Source organism: Pteropus vampyrus, unplaced genomic scaffold (assembly GCF_000151845.1).
Source record: "Pteropus vampyrus isolate Shadow unplaced genomic scaffold, Pvam_2.0 Scaffold244, whole genome shotgun sequence".
NCBI lineage: Eukaryota > Metazoa > Chordata > Mammalia > Chiroptera > Pteropodidae > Pteropus > Pteropus vampyrus.
This window is the reverse complement of record NW_011889025.1, coordinates 904110-925607: the sequence shown is the minus strand read 5'-3', so window position 1 is coordinate 925607 and position 21498 is coordinate 904110. Positions and strand designations below refer to the sequence as shown.

Sequence of the window (21498 nt, the reverse complement as noted above, 5' to 3'; positions counted from 1 at the left end):
AATATATGCAGTTGGCACTTCATATTCACTGATTCCCAGCCGCAGATCAAAAACAGTATTTTTGATCCGTGGTTGGTTAAATCCATGGATGCAAAACCCCAAGATACGGAGGACTGACTGTATATTTACTGAAAAAAATCTGCACATGAGTAGACATGCACAGTTCACACTGTGTTGTGCAAGGGTCTACTGTATATTCTTCTAGATTTTTACAATGTGCTCATAAACATGCTCATATAAAAGAGTTTGTTTTCTTAAAATAGGTTTCTATCATACATATTGTTCTTGTTTTTTTTTTTAATTTCAACAATATATTGTGAATATCTTACAAAGTGAATACAGCGATTAGCCTCCTTTGTAAAAGCTGCACAATATTCTGCTGGCCAGATTTATCATTCTGCTACTGGTTTGCTGTTTTCCAGCATTCCATTTACCAACACTGATGTCATAAACTTCCTTGCACTCAATTCTTCACACACGAATATTTCCAGGGTAACTATTTAGAAGTGGATAGGTGGCTACAGACCCACCCTGTACTCGCCAATTCCAACTGTCTTTCCTGTAGTCTTCCTTGGTCTCAACCTCTCTGCATCATATGACACAGAGGACCAGCCCCTGTTTCCCAAAACTCCTTCTTCACCTGGGTCTCCTTCCACTTCCTGAATGACTGCATCACTCAGTCTTTTTTTTTCTGGCCCAACAAAGTAGACATTCCACAGAATACTTTTTTCTTTCTCCTTCCTAGACTGCATGATGTTCTCATCTCATCCTCTATCTTTTCTAAACAAATGCCTCCTGAATCAACATTTCTAGCCCTAACCACATCTCAACTGCCTGCTGGACATTCCAGCCTTAATGTCTCAAACATCTGAAACTCAACAAATCCCAAAATGAACTCATGACCTTTTCCTGTAAGCCTCAGTTTCTTCATCTGAAAAAAATAAAGGGACTGGACTAGACTCAATTTTTTTTTAATTAGGAGTCTAGTATGCATTAGATACTGTAGAAAAATTAATAAAAACACAGACCTTACATTCAAGGAACACACGATATAAGGAGTGGGAAAGGTACACGAACAATTCTCTAAAGGGTTTATCTACTTGCCAGACCTAGCCTATGTACCAACTCTAAGTGATTGATAGTAGCTGCCTAAAATGCTATGCTAAGAAATATCTGAACCTACATGGAGACTTATTGGGAAAGCATGCCTATGATTGATTAGCAAAGTTGTCCCAGGACAGCATGAGGTACAGTAAGTCCTCACTTAATGTTATGGATAGATCCTTGGAACTGCAGTTAAACAACATATAAGGAAACCAACGTTACCCTAGGCTAATTGATATAAACAAAAGTTAAGTTCCTATGACGTCTCATTACTGTTATAACAAATGGCATTGAACAAAATGATATTATTCAAGGACCTGTTGTATATGCATAAGTTGTAAGGCAATAGGTAACTATCAAAGGATTTTGAGCAAAGGAATAGCATAGCCCAACATATGTTTTACTTGTATCATTCTAACAGTTGTATAAAGGGTGGAAAGAGCGTGAAGAGAAGCTGCTGTAATAAGCCAGATGATGATGATGATGACGATGACAACGATGATGACAGCGACGACAATGATAAACAACCAATGAATTAGGGGACAGGAATCATAGAAGAAAAGGAAGAAACAGATAGAAAACATAATGAATCACAGAATCAAGATGACTCAGACTGTGATGATGGGAGGAAAAGGGTGGAATAGAAATGTGTCAGGGTTTCAAAGGATTTAACCTGAGTCGCTAGATGGACTGCAGTGTCATTAACTAAGACAGCAGCACTGAGAGAAGAGTATCATTGTTTTTCATTTCAAACCTTCCAATCACTTTACTTGGGATGCATGGCTTTCGAGCACCCTTGAGTACACTTGAAGGGAAAAAGCATGATATGCATTGCTTGATGGCCTCAGCATGTATGTAATACATAAACCTAGTATTCTTCCCTTTTGCTGCATCACTAAAGAAATACCCATGAACATCTGATCCCTGAAACAATGGGCTAATAAATATTTGAATGTTCATGCTCTCAAAAGATGACTCTTCCCATTTAGATAGAACTCACTGTCCACGTGCCTTATTTCTCTTGATGCTCATGCTTACCTTATGAGTCAGGAAGGGCAAAGGTCACCCCTATCTTACAGATGATAACGGCCATCACACATATTTACTAAGCACTCTCTATGCACCAGACACTGTTCTAAATACTTTACTTTATTAGCCCCAATTTATAGAGAAGAAAACAGGCCCAGAGATGTCAATTAACTTGCCCAAGGCCACATAGCTAGAAAGCAACAGAGCTGGGATTTGAACCTGGTCGGTCTGGCTACAGAGCCTGCATTCCTAGCTACTACATTATATGTCCTATCATATAAGAAAATTGAGGCTCCTGACTAGCCAAAACTACTAGGTTCTGCCAACCAATCAGTGATGAACCCTATAACCAAGGCCCAGGTCTAGCTGACACTTAATCCAGTGCTCTTTCCATTACTCTTCACTGTTTACCAAGATGAATTTGCCTCTCCCTCACTGGGATGGTAGATTATTTTGATTTTTTTTCCCCCTCTTTGGCCTTTGTCACTTCTGCTAGACAAAGTTTCTGGGTTCTGATGTGGGTCCCTTGCCCGACGCCTCATACAATACTTTTCACTAGGATCAGATGCAGACCTCTACTTGGAGGAAGGAAGTGATGACTTCAGTTATATCCCAAGTTAAATGGGTCCCATTTCCAAACAGCCGTTATCTCATGGCAGAACACACAGGGTTCTACACATAGGCTCATTGAGCACACGTTTCCCTGGACTACCTGCCCAAGGCAAACAGCCAGCAACCGGGGTATTAGGGCTAGGCTCCTCTGCGGAAGAGAGGAAGCAAGGGCAGAAAAACACATTGAAAAAGCAGCTGCTATAACAATCAGGTAGAGAGGTAGCCTGCAGTCATAAGAGCACTTACAAGGCTACAACAGACAATGATGTTCAAAAAACACAAGATTTCTGTTTCTCTACCAGTGGGCAAGAATGAAAGTCCAGGTCCTTTTATGCTGGAATGGTTAGGGGTGGAAAGAGACCATGTGTGGTATTATAGAAAGACAGTGAACAGGTAGTCAGGAGACCCAGCTCTGCTTCGATTTAGCTGTATGACTTTAGGCAAGTTTCTTCACCTCTCTGGGTCTCAGTTTGTCCATCTGAAAAAATGAGGGAGAAGTCAAACTAGATAATCTCTGAGGTTTCTTTCAGCTCTGACCTGGCATCACTCTGCTATTTCAACAATCTAAGGTAGTATTGCTAGAATACTTTATCCAATATCTATAGTTAACCAAAGCTGGAGTAGGCTAGAACCAAGGGAAAGAATTAGATAAAACAAAAATGACCTTCGTGGAAGGCTGCAAACGAGGTAATGTACAGGCAGTATACAAAGTGCAGTGCCTGGAGCATAATATATCCTCAAAAATGTTACAAGTATTTTTATCACTCCTACTCCTAACTTTTCAGAGAGTGTACAGATATAAACAAAAAGTATAGTGAACTCTTCCTCCTAAATTTCACTCTTCTCTGCCCATCTGACCCTGTTCTGGTTTAACAGTGTTAAAAAGATCTGAGGGGAACCCTGAATGCACAGTGGCACCAATTGTCCTTAACGTCAATGGACAGTTATGACTGGAAAACGAGAACCCAACCCCAAGGTAAAGTAACGAGCAAATAAGTGTGAGAAGCCAGAATTAATCCTCAGTTTGCTGCAACTGACCATGGAAAAGAGTGATTAAAAAAAAAATAGGTGTGGACCATGGTGTACTTTGCAAATTGTTTTTCAGGACAGACCCAAGCAGGGAGTAAGAAATTTAGGAAGATGATCCTAGCCTGGTTTCCACATGTGTCCATCTGAGCAAACAGTACCAGCTGGGATGTGTGGTCAAATATCACATAACTAGTGAGGAGCCCCTGTGTCTCAGCAGGCTTCGCATTTTTCACCACAAATCTAATGCAGCCTTAGCCTAAAGGTCACTCCTGACTTCCTGTGCCCAAGACAGCACCCCCTGAGAGACCTGCCCAGGGAGGACAGCCACAGGGCTGGGGGTCAATCCATTCTCTTCACTCAATGGCCAGAAACTCCACAGACAAACTTGACCTTGGCTTGGTGCTAGCTTGCACGGCTATCCTGAGGAGAGCTGAACTGGATAGTCCAGTGAGCTGCCGTGCAGCAGAATGGAAATCTAAAGATAAATGCATTCCCTTTCCTCAGGGTGCCCTAATATTCCTTTTGGGATTGGGAGCCCTGGGAAATAGGGAGAAAGGCCCACGTGAAGCAGCAGCCTGCAGTGGCAGGAGTTTGAGGGGCTGGATATAAAAGTGCTGAAGATAATAAGGTACATATGCACATGACCCTCAGGCACATTCCTGTAGGGTGCAGAGAACAAAGTACAGTGGCAGGCCTGTACACGCTCAAGTGCCTGGGACTTAAAAAAGGAAACTCTTAACAAATGCAAACCAACCGACAAGCAACAGTGGTGATACGAAGAGGACCCTTTGTTACAACCTCCCCTAGGTCTTGGAACAAATGACCTTCCACAGCTAATTTCTAAAAATTGTTTCTTTGGGTTACTATTTGTTGTAGAAATGCCCTCTAAGCCAGCTCTCCTGGGGAACCAGGATAATTATAGAAAACATGACCTTAGCCTTCTTATTTCTCTCAACTCTAAGACTAAGGAACTGTCTATTTACCCACGATGCTTGAGAATATGCATGGAAGCCTTCCAGTGGCATTGGTGGGGTGAGGTAGTAAAGTCACGTGACCAAGTCTTCAGCCTTACAAGGCTGTACATAAAGGGGGCCTTCCTCTACTGACTGGTGGCTTAGGCCCCAGAGCAAAGTCAGTTCTGAAAAGGAGTAGGTGGTCTTGAAAATGAGAGAAGTTTACCATATCCTAGAGACATAGGAAGAATTGTCTGAGTTTCTTTTCTCTGTCCATTTGTAGATGTATAAGGCAAGGAACAATGAAAATCTACTCCCCTGAGCAGCACATTTTCCACCAAACTGTGCTTCTCCTTCAGTGAAGATATTGGTGTACTTTAAACCTGCCTTTCTCCTAGGAGCTCTGGAAGCAGCTCTTCCTCTTCCAATAATTACCTAACCCTGGTAAACAGGTGGCACTTGAGAACGATGCACTCCCCTCAATCAAAAGAAATAGAATGAAAAAGTGAAAAATTTTCATTTGCCCACCCACCCCAAACCACTCCTTTCATATTTCTGTCATGTACTCACTGGTTTCCTAGGCTACCATCTCAAGATAGCTTGTACCATCGAGCCAGCCCATTGATGAAGAGCAGCAATAATTAAGCCCAGAGGTCTCTGGAAAGCCAAGCTTCCCACCAGTGAGAGCAGAGCCATCCTCTAAATTCTTCAGAAAGAATGGGTGATTTAAGGTAACTTTCCAATTAACCACAAAACTTTCCTTAGGCCTCAAATAGCCAAGCACTTCTTCCCCACAGAGATTATGTGAGTACCAGCTTCATGAAACCAATATTTTTGCCTGCTGCATGAAACAAAGATGCCAGGGGGCCTCTTCTTGGGTGAACTTCTTAAAGATGCCTTCCTATATCTAATCTCTATTATCTTATCCCAACATCAAAAACCCAAACTTGAAAAAGCAGCCACTACCATCATAATGATGATGCTCATCATCATCATCAGAGCTAAAACTTACTATGTTTACTACGTGCCATATACTATCTTAAGTACTTTATTAGTATTTTCTAACCCTCACAACAGCCCTGCAGGGTATATATGATTATTATTCCATTTCACAAATATGGAAAGCTAGGCTCAGAAAGGTTAAGTAAGTTGTGCAGGGTTACACAGCTAGTGGTAGGATCTGAACCCAGGCCTTTACCACCCTAGAGTCTGTACTCTTATCCAGTGTGCCACTGCCACCTTGAAATATATAGCAGCAATACTACTACTATGGAAAACTGCTAACACTTGTTGCATGCTCACAGTGAGCCAGACCTTCTGTTACATACTTTATTTAAATTATTTCATTTAATCCTCACAACAACCCTATTAGGTAGGTCCTATAATTATTCCCATTTTAAAGATGAGTGAAACTGAAGTTCGGAGCTGTTAAGTAACATGCCTAAGGTCATACAGTGATGAAGCTCAAATACAAACTCAGGAAATATACCCCAAAAGCTCAATCCACTAAGCTGAACTTGCACTAGGAGAAGAGGCATTTCTACTGCCCCATTTAGGCTTCCTGCTGCGTCTCAATCCAACTCTACAGGGTCACAGCGAGAATTTGGCAAGTGAACGCCAATGAAGAAGCCTGTCTAGCCCTTCTGTGTACATGCCAGGAACTTAGATCTGATTCATCTAGAAAGAGGATCAAGACTCTAAAAGTCTCTCATCACTTCCATTTTCCCTCAACCTGATTTCTGAAGAAAGCCCCTCATATCCAGCGGCCTCTCCTAATGCTCTGCCTAGAACATCTAATAAGTGTTTACCCAGGGCTCCCAGAGCCATAGTTAAGGGCCTTAATGTGCAATCCAGCTCTGCGCCTTATTTAATCAGCACCTGAATGAAATGTCTATTTGCTAGCAACAGCCAGAGCACAGTCAGCCAGAGTCTTTCTGCAAACACAGCTGGTCGACTGGCAAAGGCGATTCAATTTACAAGCAAAATACACTCTGAGTTTATGCCACCGCTAATGTATGATGGAAATAGTGAAACTGAAGGCATCGGGATGGAATTAGAATGGGCTCATGCTTCTTTTCTCCTCCAGATAATCTTGATTCTCCCTTTTCTACCCACCTAAACGCATGCCCACAGGGAATAGCTTGAACTGTTTCTGCCAAACAGGCCAGCCCACTCTAACCTCCTGGCTCCTGCCATCCATTCCCTTCCTTCAGAACCACCTGGCCCAAGACAAGACTCGATACAATCTTCTTCCCTCTCTCATTTCCTCCAACAGTTACTGGAAAGGAACCAGAGCCAACCTAGAGATTTTCCAAACCCTCCCCTTCAGGATCTCAGGCTGGCAACAGGTCAAAGTCTCCTGACACACCATGAACTGCCAGATGTGTAAGCCATGCCCTGTTTAGTAGGCAGAGATCTGAGTAAACAAAGAGGACTGCTGGTGCCTAGAAGAGGAGGAGTCCTCTCCAAGCCTTTGGATTTAACCACTGCACCTAAGCACCTTAGAGGCAGACTTATCCTGGAGGATCAGCAAGTAAGGTAGCAAGACACTGATAACCCCAGTTCTCTGCGTGGGGCAGGGTGGGAAAGAGGCCAAAAATTGGGCAAGGAATATGTGAAAGGCCACTGCTTTAAAACACTGGGACACACTCCACCAAATGGAGACCAAGTTAGGGAAACAGGTCCTTTTTTATAACCCATCCTCTTCCCCCATGCCCAGTTGAGTCTATGAGCCAAACACACTTCAGTATGAACCTCTTACATGGAACCGCTTTCTTCCTTGTTCCCTCATGGTTATCACCTCCTGTGATGCCATAGGCATTTTAAATTATAGAAGGGATTGTTTTAGAGCTTGGAGTACTCTAGAAGAAGGCAAGCTTGGGTGGGATAGGTGAGGGGAGAGACTTGGAAGCAGGGAAGAAAAAGAAAAAAGATAGGATAGCATCACATTTCGTCAGTTCTTCTGTGGACCTTAGTGGAGCAGCAACCATCCTATGAACCACTAAAAATCATCTTCTGGTTGCAGGTAGGAAGTCTGCTATCTCATTTTCTATATTTAGTGTCCGATCACTCTCATCAATGTTCTTTGTGTCTGTCCTTGACAGTGTGGGCCCTCCTTGGGACAACACAGAGAACAGCATCTCACAAGCCCCCTATCAGGGATTCATGGGCAACTGCAGTTTTCTTAACAGCCCAGAAATGACAAGGCATTCCTACAGTTTTACTTGGCTTGCCAAGGGAAAAGAATAAGATGAAATCTGCCCCTGATAATATTATGCAAATGACTCCGAGTTAGAGTTGAGATGCTTTCCTGTGAAAGAGGAAGTAACTCTGTGCTTTTGCACATTTCATTTCCTATGCCTTAAATTTCTTTCCTTCCTGTAACATATAATGAACTACTACTCATTCGTTCACACATGTTCATTGAACATCTACTATAAGCCAGGCTCTTTTGGAGGCACTAGAATAGAAAACAAGACAAGCAAGGGTCCCGGCTCTCAGGGAACTAAGGTATCTCCTTCGTGACCCAGCTGAAATGTTACCTCCTCTAGGAAGCTTTTCTTAATTGCACTAGAAATAAAAGACCCTCTGTCCTCTATGCTTGTTTCAAATATTACTGTACATGTCATGTTGCAATTTAGTTAACCTCTTTTCTTGCCTGTCTCATCTAAACTGTGAGCAACGGAAGGCAAAGAATGTTTCTTATTTATCTTTGACTCTCCAGTGCCTGTCACAGTGTTTGACACATAATAGCATTGGATAACCGCCTGCTGAATGGATTTAAGAATGAATAAATTCCCAAGAGCATTTAAAGCAAGGTCCTGCAAACAGAGCTGTTAGCATGCAATAACTATGTGTCAATATTTCCTTTTATTAGTTCCTGAAGATCTTAGAAGCTAGAAGGAAGGGAGTGGGATGTAGAAGGACTGGAAGGTGATTAAAAAAAAAAAACCTAGCTCAAACACAACATTGACACAACTCCCAGTCATCAAACAAGTCACCAGATCTTTAAAGCCAACTCACAATAACTTGGGGCCTTCAACCTCTAATTTCAGCCACATTATTTTACACCTACATAAATACTGAGGTGCTACCAGAAGACTAAACGCCCTGTCCACAGGGCAGTCATGCCAGACAGGATGAACATTTGAACTAACTTCCCACCTCAAACTTTAGCCAATAGATAATGCCTCTCAAAGTAGGGTCCAATGCTCACTGGCATCAGAATTACTTGGGAGCTTGTAATAAATGCAAATCCCCCTCCTTGCCCTATACCTACTCAGACCTTGTGTAGAGAGCGAGGCATCTGCATTATAACAAGCTTCCAAGGGAATTTTTCACAAAAAAAGTTTGGAAACCACTGCTCTCCGCATCCATAGACTCTTTATGTCCACTCAGCCAGTTATTGGCAGAAGAAGAATACCTGAGACAAGATACTCTCAATTTAACAAAAGATATGTGTTAATTAACATGATGTGGGGGATCCTGTCACACAATGTGTACATATATCAAACCATCATGTGTACCCTTTAAATATCTCACAATTTCCTTTGTTAATTATACTTCAGTAACCTGAAAAAAAATAAAACTAAAAAAGATAAGAAAGACCAGGAGAAGTTGAAAAACTTGGCTCTCCTTATAGAGGGTATTTCAATGAGGCATGATGGCAATAAGCTACCCATTGAAAAATACTTACAGGGAGAAAAATGGAAAGTGAGTCACTAGCTAATAACACTAAGAAATTTTTTATATGCTATTTAAAAAGGAAAAAAAGAAAGTAGGCCTGTCCAGATGTCTACCAGGAGATTAAGACCATGATCCAACAGCATAATTTCCTCACTGGGATGAAAGGGAGCAGATACTTTGGGCAGAGAACAGGCTGCAGTTCTAATGACCAGCTCTTTGTGGTAGAAATTCAACAAAAAAGATGTCTGAGCTGGAGCTAAAACCACCTCTCTCCTCTGATTATTTCAAAAAACAGACAAGGGATTCTCCTAATGGGCACAAGAGACATAGGAACTGTGTTCACGAGACCTCAAGGGAACATAGACAGGGCTACCAAAGGGAAAAGAAAAAAGGGGGAAAAAAAGTGGGCTCTGTCAGTCAGTCCGTCAGCATTATCCAGGCACATATTAAACAATTAATGTGCATGTATGGTATTGTATTAAGCTCTGCCGGGAATTACAAAGAAAAAAGAACTACTCCTTTCTGGTTAAAAAAAAAAAAAAAAAAGTACTCCTGCTAATGGGGGAGACTGAACAAACGCTAAAGTAAGCAACCCAGCCAAACTCTTACCGAATTATCTACATGTATACAAAGGTATACTTTAAAGAGCCAAATAGTCTGAGGAATGTTTGGAGGATTGGGAAAAGAGGACAAAAGGTGTCACTAGAATGACTGGAATAACTGGAGTTGGGTCAAGGTCATCTGGAAAGTTTCACAGAGAAGAATCTTCAGAGGAATACCTACAGAGGGGAGGGACACATGACAAATCCCACAAAGACAGTGACGAAGGTGGCACATTTATGGCAAAGGGACAAAAATCTAGAGACCCTCTGAATCGTCCCGTGAGTAGGAGCTAGCAACATACTGTTACTTAAAAGCAAGCCCCATCCTGGGTCATACTAATAGGTGCATGGCGAGAAAAAGCTGGCAAGTACATCTTTCCTCTCTGCGGGGTGTGGACAGGGCCTCTGGTAATAGTCACAGTGTCCAATTTCATAGGCTGTGCATTAGAAGGATATACAGGCATGGGCGAGGATCCAGAGAAAAGCAACAGAAATGATTAGAGGAATGGATTGTAATGGCTATCAAGAAAGGTGAAAAGGAGTTAAGGTTTGTCAGTTTCTGAGTCGGAGGTAAAAAATATATTGGTCATCTGCCAGGTTTGAGCAGCTTTGTCCAGCTTCACTAGTGTTGAAGTGTGTTTAAGTAACCATATACTTATTCAGAGGATTAAAATGTTTTGTTTCCATGTGTCCTGTTTCATCGAGAAGATGGAGATAGGAAAAAGTTAAATAATTTGCCCGGTTCCCTAGCAAGCCATGAGCTAAATTAGCATTGTAAATATTAAATCCCAGGGCTGTGTGTGGGTTGTTTAATCTACCAGTCCACACCACTTCTCTTTACAATGGATGCCCCCAAAAGACTGTAACAATGAAAGATGGAAAAATTCTCTGCAAACTTCCTTGAGAGGAAAAATAAAATAAACTAAAAAGGAATGTCATGCCTCACTGCTGAGGTCCATATAAACATCGTCCCCTTGTGTCTCCCTAGACTGATGACACAGGAACATAGTCCATCTGATAAGCTGTTAGCAGATGGCTGGATCCCTCATTGTACCCATTACCCACCAACATCACTTCCAAGCAAGAGTCATTACTAGTGCTCCAGACAACAGATGGGGATGAGGAGGTATGGCTGGTCTGAAGTCAAGGAGGGTGGAGAGACACAAAAAGCCTACTTCTTAAACTCATCAGGCTTTCTCTACAACAAATCCATCACAGAGCAAATGGAACATACTGGTGTATGTTCAGTTTAGTTCCAAAAGCTGTCAAAAAAAGTTCAGGACTGTTTTGAATATGTGCCATTCTACACTTTCAGCAAGCGGGGAGAAAATAAGAAAATCAAACAGTGACCCAAAAGCACGTAAACCATATCTGGTGAAAAATCAGACTTCCGATACATTGTAAAGAAGGCAGAAAATCAAATAGCATATGGCAACCCTAAAAAAAGAATGGGACTCACTCAGTATTACTGACTAAAAACCAGTGGCTTGGGGCTCTCGGGATGATAACATCAATTATTATTTGCCAAATGTCCAGATTAAATCCAGCCGGCCTTATGCGCATATGACATCAAGGGTTAAATGGCATATGTTATGCCTTACTAAGTTCAGTGCCCAATCAGGAGTTGCGTTGCTGACACAGACGCATACAAAAACATCAGGAACTAGACAATTAGACAAGATATTTAAAATGGGATCTTTTTGTTAAGTTTCTAAGACAGAGACAATATATTAACTGCATACAAGGGAGGTAAACGGCCACTATTTTAAGACCACCAGTTTTACAGATAAAATCAGTCAAATTATCTGGCAATTTAACTCTTTTGCTGAGAAACATAGATTTTAGGACTTCAATAGCTATGAGAATCTCTTCCTACTTAAGCCCCAACTCCCACTGTGGCAGCAAAGTTCTTAAGCCACGCCTGCTAACTTGGCTGGGTGATTTTTGGTAAACAGTATAATCAGTTAGTAAATTCATTTCCTGTCACCCACACCTGCCAAAATAATATCCACAAGGGGACTAGCCATGCTTGAAGAAATACTTATTGGTATAAATGGTAAACACCATTGATATTCTGCAAGGAGCTTAATGATGGTATGCTAATCTTGGTGATTACTGATCCCGAGAACCTTCAGCACCTCCGGCTTGAAATTAGGTGTGAAATGGTGCTGCTTAAATCATACAAACCTCTATCAGTCCACAGTCCCGGGGCCTTTGAGAAATAAGACAAGACCAAAAAGAAACCTGACAGCAGGAATATTAATCAAGAACAAAACTCAGACAGAAAAGCTGCCTTTCCTTATGCTTCTAAAGGTGGCAGCATGGCTGTGATGAGGGTCTGTGTTAACAAGGAAGATCGTGGGATTAAATATTTTAAGGACTGAAAATGGGAAGATGAGGAGACTAACCAATTTCCCCCTCCAACTCTTCTATTTCCTGGCCTAAGCAATACTGTCCTTGTTACAGACAAATATACACTGACTCTGAGGAACAAGGCCTTTCTATAAAGCCAAAATTAAGTCATCCTGTTGCGAGACACACATCAGAAATGTTTCTGTTAAGCTATCCCTTTCATTTCAGCTAATGTCTCCCTTCCCTTATTAGGACCTCTGAACTCCATACAATTTACTGCCATAATGCAGCCTAATTCAGCTAATTCACTTGCTGAGGCATTTCTTTGTATTCGACTTCTCCCCTTTGGAATATACACAGTCACAGGAAACATTTTAACATCAGCTTCTCCAGCCCCAAGCTAATTTATCATAACCCTAAATAACATAATGCATGTGAAAGTACCTTATAATAAACAGTATAGTGCTAGATAAATGTTAAGGTATTATTAACCATACTTACTATCATTAGTCATTGCTGCAACCAAGTCAGAAAACTGTCTCCAACCATCTGTTGTAATTTTTTTTAAATACTCGTACCTTTTTTAAAATCCATACATTACTGCATCCCAAGAGGAGCCATAGGTAGGGTCTGGAATATTGGACTCGTCAGGCTAGTTCCCCCAGTAGACCAGAAGTTACTATTTAAATGATACAGAGCAGTGTGACTTAGGAGTTAAGTGTAAGGGAGTCTAATACTGGGTGGGCTCAAGAATCCCTCAGCATGACTCTGTTCAGAGTTTGAGCTAAGCACAGAACAATGGAAAATGCACAGGTGACAGGAATCAGTCCATAGTGCCCGAAACATCCCCCACTCTGTAGGAGTGAGTCCTAAGTGCCATCATCATCTACACATGTGCCCAAGAGTGACCTGGTCAGGTTGACTTTGCTGGGGAAACGGAGTAAAAGATGAACAAGGATGAAAAGATGAAGAAAGCCACCTGACCTTGGCAGAGAAGAAACTAGTTTCCTTTTTCTGGCTGAGGAGGCCAAAAGCATTTCTAGAATAGCTCTCTGTTGCATCCCAGCCACTGCTTATGAAGAAAAGAATCAATCACAGAACGTAAGACAGTCATGAGCTAGGAGTTCAACTCTGCCTCGTTTTGCAGATGAGCAAACTGAGGCCCAGGAAGAATACTTTCCCCAAAGTCACACAACTAATTAATGCCAGAGCTAAGTCTCCAGATTCTTCTAAAAGCCTCTAAAAACCTTTCCACTAAAAAACCATGGTGCTGCCAGGTTTGACATAATCACACCAGCAGCAGCCCCAGTAAGGCTGAATTTAGTCCTTTGTCGATCTTCTAGATAAATGATTGCCAGAGGCCTCAAGACCCCTCTGTGGAAAAGGCACCCTCTGACCCTTACCACCTGCCATCCAAAAAAAGCACTCCTGTCCCCAGAGCCTCACACAGCAGTGGATGAGATGTGTTGTTTCCTCTCATTACAAAAAGCCTATTCATAAAAAAGAAAGAAGACTGGCTCAAATTTACACTGAAAGTCTAGCTGGGAGAGCCCTGGGCTTCCTGTGAATGGCATCACTTCCCAAGAAGCCCTTCCTTTAAAAAAAAAAATGCTGCCCGCTCCAGCCCTGCTCCATGCTGAGAGCCACCCAATCAATAACAGCCTCTATTCCAAAGCTACCCACACCTCCTTGCCACATCTGCAAAATGGGAAGGGCTTGAGGCTATTCACATTTTATGGACTGGGAAACTAAGGCCAAAAACCTGCAATCAAAGGAGTTCCTAGAACACAGAGCCAGCAAGCATTCGAGCCACAAGTAGGCAGCACCATGCTGATCAGCACCCTCCCCACAGAGACTACCCTGCCATTCCACTGACAGCTTGCAACCCCAAAGAAGATGGGTTAGCTTTCCAACCCAGATGATAATTCACCTTTTGGCTGCAGGCAAGTGACCTCCCCATCCCTGGGCCCCAAACAGGCCTGTAAAATGGAGATAATAATCTTAAGCTCCTGTCCCACAGAAGGCTACCACAAGTCTCCTGAGAATACCCTTCTACAAATACAAAAGCAATAAAGATGCTAATCTAATGACAGGTTTCAAAAGTGTCCCTGAGTAAAACACACCAGGTTGTCCACAACCTGAAATTTTTAAAAAGTTTTTCTTTTTCTCTTCCTCCTCCACCTCCATGATTTGATAGTTTTAGAACATCTGTCCACACAGGCCGAGTACAGAAAGACAGTCACACTCCTGGTCCTCACCCAGATTATTTTTATGTATCTAGCAACTTTCCTTTTCAATCCCATTTTTTTTTTCTTAGCACCACTAATGGAGGTAAATAAATCAGCCCTCTGAGCACCCCTGGACAATGACCACGGAAGATCGAATAAGAGTGATAAGTCAGAGAGAGATGCATAAAAATAAATACCCTCTCACCAAGGACAGACAGCGCCAGCCCAAAGTTAACCAGTGCACTTAGTAGGAGCTTGGTGCTGCTCCAACCCTCAGAATTCAAAGGCAGACCTCACTCTAACAGCGTCAACTCCGAAATCAAAGAATAATTAAGAGAAACTCGTGAAAGTACTTCCCCAAAGTACCATGGTGGAGACGAGGAATCTTATGTGACCACCTCCAGGAAAGAATGTCACCAGGCCTCCGGGGAAATTAACCGTGGCAAAGGGCCTGGAGGCTAAACCACCGTCCCCAGATGTGATTCAGATAGGGCACCTGGATGGGGCCGGACTTCCTGCTGGTGAAAGGCTAGAGCAGGGCTGAGAGGGGAAGGGCTGCCAGCCTGAGCACCAGTCTTTCCTAGGGCTCAGGTACTGTGTTCCCCCGCTCCACTGTGAGGCAGATGCACTGTGCAAAGGTGAAAGAAAGCCAAATCTGAGATTCGCACAGAAAGAGCTACTCATTGGAAAGTCATTTTTAAGGGTCCCACTTCCCGCAGAGATGAGGTGCTCTACTCTGCAAAATGTCCTGAGCACACAAATAACTCTTATCACTGAGGCGGCGGAGGAAAATGTCAACAGACTCACATGCATCATGGTGACCAGGTGACAGGGGTTGAGCAGGTAGATGACGGTCTTGGTGGCGAACTTAAAGCCCACCTCCACCCCGAAGGTCAGGCACAGGGCTACTAAGAGCAGATTCTTGCTCAGGCTCTCCTTGCCTTCCTCTGGCCGCTGGGTCACCTGCTCTGGCTGGCAGCCATGGCCACCCCTACCGTCCTCCTTCGTCTGCCTCACGATGTGCCGCAGGGCCACCAGGATCTCCAACAGGGCCAGGGTCAGGACCACCACACTTTCCAGCAGCCGTTGCTGCCAAGAGAGGAAGGCAGCACAGTCGGGGCCCCCATTGCCTGCAAAGCTGGGGTCCACGCCCCCATAGAGCCAGTCCAGCAGACTTCGGTAGCTATACCGGGACATAATGCAAAGTGGTTCCCCTCAACCACCGTGCAGGAAGCAAGAGCGAGATGGAACACAAGCCCAGAGGGTTGCCCGAGTGGTGGAACATGTACAGAGGGCACCCCCGCTCCAGACACCAGGGCACCGAGGGCAGGGGTGGGGAAGCTACACGCGAAGCCCGGGGTAAAGTGCTGGCTCTAACTTGTCCCCACGGCTGTCTGGGGAGCCCCCCGCGCTTCTCCAGTGGCCACCAACGAGGCAGGGTTGAAACGAGCCGTTGGCCAATCTAAAAGGAAGGAGAGGAAAAAAAAAAAAAAAGGTCTCAAAGAGGCAATTGCATCGGGAATTATGAAGCGGGGAGGGGTAACTAGTGAGGGAAGAAAAGGGGAACCGGGGCAGTGGCGAAGCAAGCAGGGGGCAGGGGAAGCCAGAGGCCAGGAGGGTCAGGTTCAGGGCCAGGGGACCCAGCACTGCCGCGGTAGCGAAACGGGGCGCGATGGGGGTGACAGCGAGGGGACACGCGGAGGCCAGGAGAGGAGCTAGTGGGGCTGGGCAGGCGGGGAGGGCGACGGGAATGGCAGGGACGCCGGACTCCTCGTCTCACGCACTCGCTACAGGGGATCGCTTACTCCTGCAACCGCGAGGGCCGTCTCTGCCCCCAGCTAGGAACTTCGCCGCCGAAGGGCCCCTCCGGCCAATTTAGAGCCGTCCGGGTCCAGCCGCCCGTCCCCGGGTACATCCCCGAGCGCCCAGCTCCACCCCCGGCTCCAGGCAGCACCTCCCCCAACCCGCGGCCCGGCCGGGACCGGCCCCCCTCGCGCGGGCAGCGGTGGGAGGAAGCCGGCAGGGAGGGAGAGAGGGAGGGAAGGAAGGAGAGAGAGACGGCGGGAGGCCGGGCAAGCCAGGGGCTGGGCTGGGTTGGGTTGCAGCCGGCTCCCTCCCTCCGCCCCGGCGCCGCTTCTCCCCGCGCCCCCCGCCCGGCCCCGGGGACCGGCCGCCGCGCCCCTCAGGGCTCCACTCACCCGCAGCTCGGCCCGCGACCCCGACTCGGGCGCCCGCTCGGCTCCCGCGCTCGCAGCGCCCAGGCGCTCGGCTCCCCCGGCGGCCGCAGCCTCCGCCACCGCGCACAGCTCCTCCTCCCGGTCTTCCTCCCCCCGCAGCCGCCGCTCTCGCTTCCTCCTTCTTCCCCTCCCTCTCTCCTCCCCCTCGCCGCCGCCGCCGCCTTCCGTCCGGCCCAGCCTCACGACCTCCCCAGCCTGCAGACCACGACTACTCCGTCTCGACTCCTTCCCTCTTCAGGTCTCCACACTCCCCCCTCCTCCGCCGCCCCCCGTGACACCCCCACCCTGCCTCTTTTCGGCTCACCCTCCCATCTTCTTCCTCCGGGCTCAATCTCCGCCTCCTTCCCCTCCTCCCGGGCCTGCCTAGTATTCTGAACTCTTGAAGCCTGCACGCGGGCACAGCCACCTACCCACCCCACGGTGTACTGAAGCTGCCTCCTCAGTGAAGCCTTTCCTGCGACCTTTCCTCCATCTCCTGCGACCCGCTTCTCCAGGGCACTTCTTTGTACACCGGGCACCTAGTAGACATTTGGCCAGCCCTCACTAAGTTCTCGAGGGCTTAAGTCTACTGCTGAGCCCCTGGGCAAGCTTCGCACAGCTTTGGGGTGTTGGCTAGGTGTGGCCTTCTCGTGTCTCCTCCTTTCTGCCCTGGAACCGTAGACTCGTAGAAGACCAGGACCCGCAGCTTCTCTCACCTTTTCAGCCACAGCCACACTGCTCACTTTAGTGCCGTGGACAGAAGCTTCTAGTCCTTTTCCCTGTTCTTCTCCCTCCTCTGGTCTGATACTTTTCTCGTTACCCGGGCCCCACAGCCCACCCCTGCCACTCCCTCTCCAGACCCTCCTTCTCCCCTTTCTCCTACCGTGCCTCCAATTGGAGACTAGCTGGAGGAAAAGAAGCTTCCCCTGACCTCTTTTCCTCCTTCCTCCCTGTAAGGGAAGAGCTGCTTCCCAACGTATGCTTGGCCAAGAGTCCAGCCACTGAAAAGCCAGCCAGGACAATGTGGGTGTGGAAGGGCCCAAGAATTGGATAAGGGCAGCTGATTGAAACAGGGTCCCCTCTTCCTTGCTGCTTTCTACCCATGGACTGTGGTTTACTTTTGGGGGGACAAGGAAACAGGAAAAGGACCTTCTTAAAAGCTACCTCATGTTGGCTTTAATATTTATCGAAGACTCACGACAAGTTAGGAGAATATCCAGAAAAACACAGGCATCTTGCGTAAGAAACACTTTCGGGTGTTAGCTGCAAGCCGGACTCAAAATATAAAATACGGTCTACAATATTATCAGGCCATTGTCCTCCCATCTTTTCCAAGTCTGATTTTCCTGACAAATTATAGCCTCAGAGCCAAGTAGCCTTGTCTAATTCCAAGCTATTGTACAGCATCTACCATGGGCCTGATGCTCTTCAAGTGCTAATTAATAAAGAACGACCACAAACAAGAATTGATTCAGAGGCTCACTCATTCATTCTCCTTAGGTGTTTTGTTAAATCCCCTGCAATATAATCAGGAACATCAAGGATAAAGCTGTAGAGCTCCTGGCAATGACATGCAACATTTGAAGACCTGAAATTCCTACCTTCAAAGAAGTAAGAATGAAGTGTTAAAAGAATATAAATGGAGCCATTTCAAAATGGAGTCGGAGCTTCCATACCTAAGGAACTGCCTTGCACATCCTAACTCCTCAAACCTTTGGAATGTTAAAACTGACAAAATAGCCTTTGGACTGGGCCTAAAGCAGCACTGTAGTCCAAACAACTGTTTGCAAAGATAACAAGAAAGCAGACATTATAACTATGGACTGAAAATTAAAGAAGTTCTTTAGAATTAGCATCACTATGCCCCTCGCCTTCATCTCCTAATTGGAATACTATTTGGATTTCTGCCTGAATCAGTGCATCTCAAACAGCTATTCTCTTGAATCTCTAATGTTTGTTGCTTCTTACTTTGGCCTTTTATTTTAGGTTAACGGAGGTTATAACACCTCAATAAATGGCTTTATTAATCCCTCCCATGTCCATGCTGAACTTCGGTTGGGAATGTGGCCTAGAGATTCCTTGTGCTTGCAAAATGATCATCTTTAATGACGGTAGCCAGGCCAATTTCCTCACCTGAGCTACAAATTCCCCTTTTTCATAGGTAGAATAGGCAAGTGTTTTTAGGACCTGGTTTCTAATTCCGTTTATGCCTTTTACTTGCTGTGTCACATTGAGTAATTTACTCAACCTCTCTGTGCCTAAATTTCCATCTTTTAATTGAAGGGTTATTAATGATCTATTATCCAATTCTCAGGATTATGCATAACCGAGTTGAATTATGTATAACATTATGTAGTATCTGGTGCATAGAAAGAGCTCAGTAAATGCTACCCATTATTTTTATCCAGTTCTGCATCTGTGCATGCATGTGCACACTCATATGTATACACATTGAAATTCAGTGCCCTCCCTTACATCTGCATAAACATCCCTACCTATCCTTCAAAGTCCAAGTGAAATTGCACTCCTCCCAACCCCCACCCCCAGCTCCAAGAGCTCTCTCCCTCCTCTGAACCTCTACAGTAGTTTTTGCCTGCACTACTCATTTTATTCTGAATCACATACTGCCTTCCATTGTTCTCTCATTGTTAGTCCTGTCTCCCACACTCAGATCTTTGACAGCAGAGGATGGATCTTAATCTTTTCTAAACCCCTCACAGCACCTAGCATAGTGGCAAAGATAGTAAGCACTAGACAAACACTAGGAGATTGTTGTCCCCATATGGTTCAGTTCAAGCAATAATTGAACTGAAAAAAGGGTATCAGATTTTAGAAACTCAAAAAGCTTCACACAAATGTCCTGATCATTCTCTTGCTGGGACACAGGCCAGTGGCTTCTTGTCTCCAAACAGTAACAAGAGCAAATAAGCTTTGCAGTACACGGTAAAAAGGGAACCTGGAATCCAGGTTCCGTTCAGTGAGAACTTGGGGAAAATCATTTATCTGCGCTTCAGTGTACTCAAATAATACGAGGGGGTGGACTAGAATGGTTTCCAAGATACCTGCTGGCTCTAATTGTCTATGATTCTAGGAACTCAGCCTTACTGCCTTTTCATCCGAGTCATGTTTCAATCTTAAAGCAGAAAGCAGATGTACCTGGCTTGCTAATATAAGCCACATCTCTTCCTGTTGAAACAATACCTTAAATTCTTTTGTCCAAAGTACCTTCCTAGCTGTGAGCTCAACTAATCTCCTGTGGAGTGCAAGGGGTCAGAAGTTATTATCACAGACAAACTGAGGCTCAGAGAAATGAAAATTGCACAAGTTAGCAGCAGACCAAGGGCTATAACTTGGATTTCAGCAGCATGGGCTGAGCAAGCTTGCTCTTAGATTTGGCCCTCTGACCTCTTCTCTTCCTGCACTTTATATTCTTTGACTCCACTCCTGTCCCTTTACCACAATCTCACCTGAAAGTCAAATGCATACATGATCCCCCACAAACAAAACAATGTACAATCTCGATATTATATCAAGTGTTATCAGTAAAAATAAACTGCATGTGTATGAAGGAGAATGAAGAGAGGAGCCTTTGTCTTGATCTGTCTGCTTACTGCTTCTTTTTTCCTCTCAATCATTCAACATCAGACTTCATTTTACAAATATTTACTGAGCCTCTGTAATGGGCATAGGAATATGCTAGACATGTAGGCAATCTCTGCCTTCAAGAAGCTTAAAATCCAACTAGGGAGACTGGACTCACAAACAAGGAAGTTTGCATGACTATACTTAAGGGATGTATAAGTACAAGCCAAGCAGATAAGAGCTGTTGCGGGAAGCTCAAATCTTGCATTTATCAAGTGAACTGTACAGGCAAGGAGGGCAAGAAGAATTTGGAGCTAGTTCAACACTATGCAAAACTCATCTCTGGGGATAAAACTCAGCATGGCAGTGAAGGGGGCAGAATTCGTTATCCCAAAATGTGCCTCTTTGACATAAAGATTATTTTAGGCCAATTATTTTTAAGAAACAGCATACACAGGAGAAGCTCTGAAAAATGGGTAGAAATTACACTTTTGTAAGAGATATTTCCATTTATCAGGGAAATCTCCTTTTGGAAGGATGTCTCCCTCTCTGTATCAGGAAGAGAAGGATGAATAAAACTCCAGAAACTCTTATCAATGGAGAAGTCAATGACAAATCTGCGTAACTACCTCACATAAACACCCCACCACACACACAGACACACACAGAGACACACATACATGCACATTCTTTTGCCTTTAGCTGGAGACGGTATTTAAGGTGATGGCTTGGGTCATTTCGGGGAGTTAGTTTTCCTGGATATCTCCTATGTACACAAAGGTATACATGTTATTAAACTTCTGTTTCGTTCTCACCTGTTAATCTGTCTTTTATTACAAGGGGTTTCAAGCAAGAACCTAGCAATTTAGAGGAAAAATCATTTTTCCTCCTCCACAGCAGTTACTCCTAGGGGGTTTTTGACAGAGAAGGAGAAGGAGGAAGCCTTCTGGAGTGTTGGCAATGCACTGTATCTTGAAGTGGGTGGTGTTACCTGGATGCACACATATGTAAACAGTCATAGCTGCACGCTTCCGAGTTTTGCACTTTACCATATATCAGTTATATTTCAACTTATTAAAAAGTTCAGAGAAGAGAGAAAAAATCT

The 21498-nt window shown here is 44.6% G+C and overlaps 1 protein-coding gene across 6 annotated transcripts in view; it reads right to left on the bottom strand.

Annotated features, from left to right (window-relative positions):
* TMEM164 (transmembrane protein 164) overlaps positions 1-16926 on the bottom strand; it is a 187979-nt gene extending 171053 nt beyond the window's left edge. For 3 of the 6 annotated variants that reach the window (XM_011374331.2, XM_011374335.2, XM_011374332.2), the window contains exons 1-2: positions 16794-16915; positions 15403-16057 (exon numbers count right to left, since the gene is read on the bottom strand). In XM_011374331.2, coding sequence (XP_011372633.1) covers positions 15403-15792 — 390 coding nt within the window. In that variant the 5' untranslated portion in view covers positions 15793-16057; positions 16794-16915. Of the gene's footprint in view, positions 1-15402; positions 16058-16379; positions 16517-16793 lie in introns of those variants that run through there. The other 3 variants (XM_011374334.2, XM_011374333.2, XM_023520004.1) reach the window with 3 other exon arrangements.
* Positions 16927-21498: the final 4572 nt, after the last annotated feature.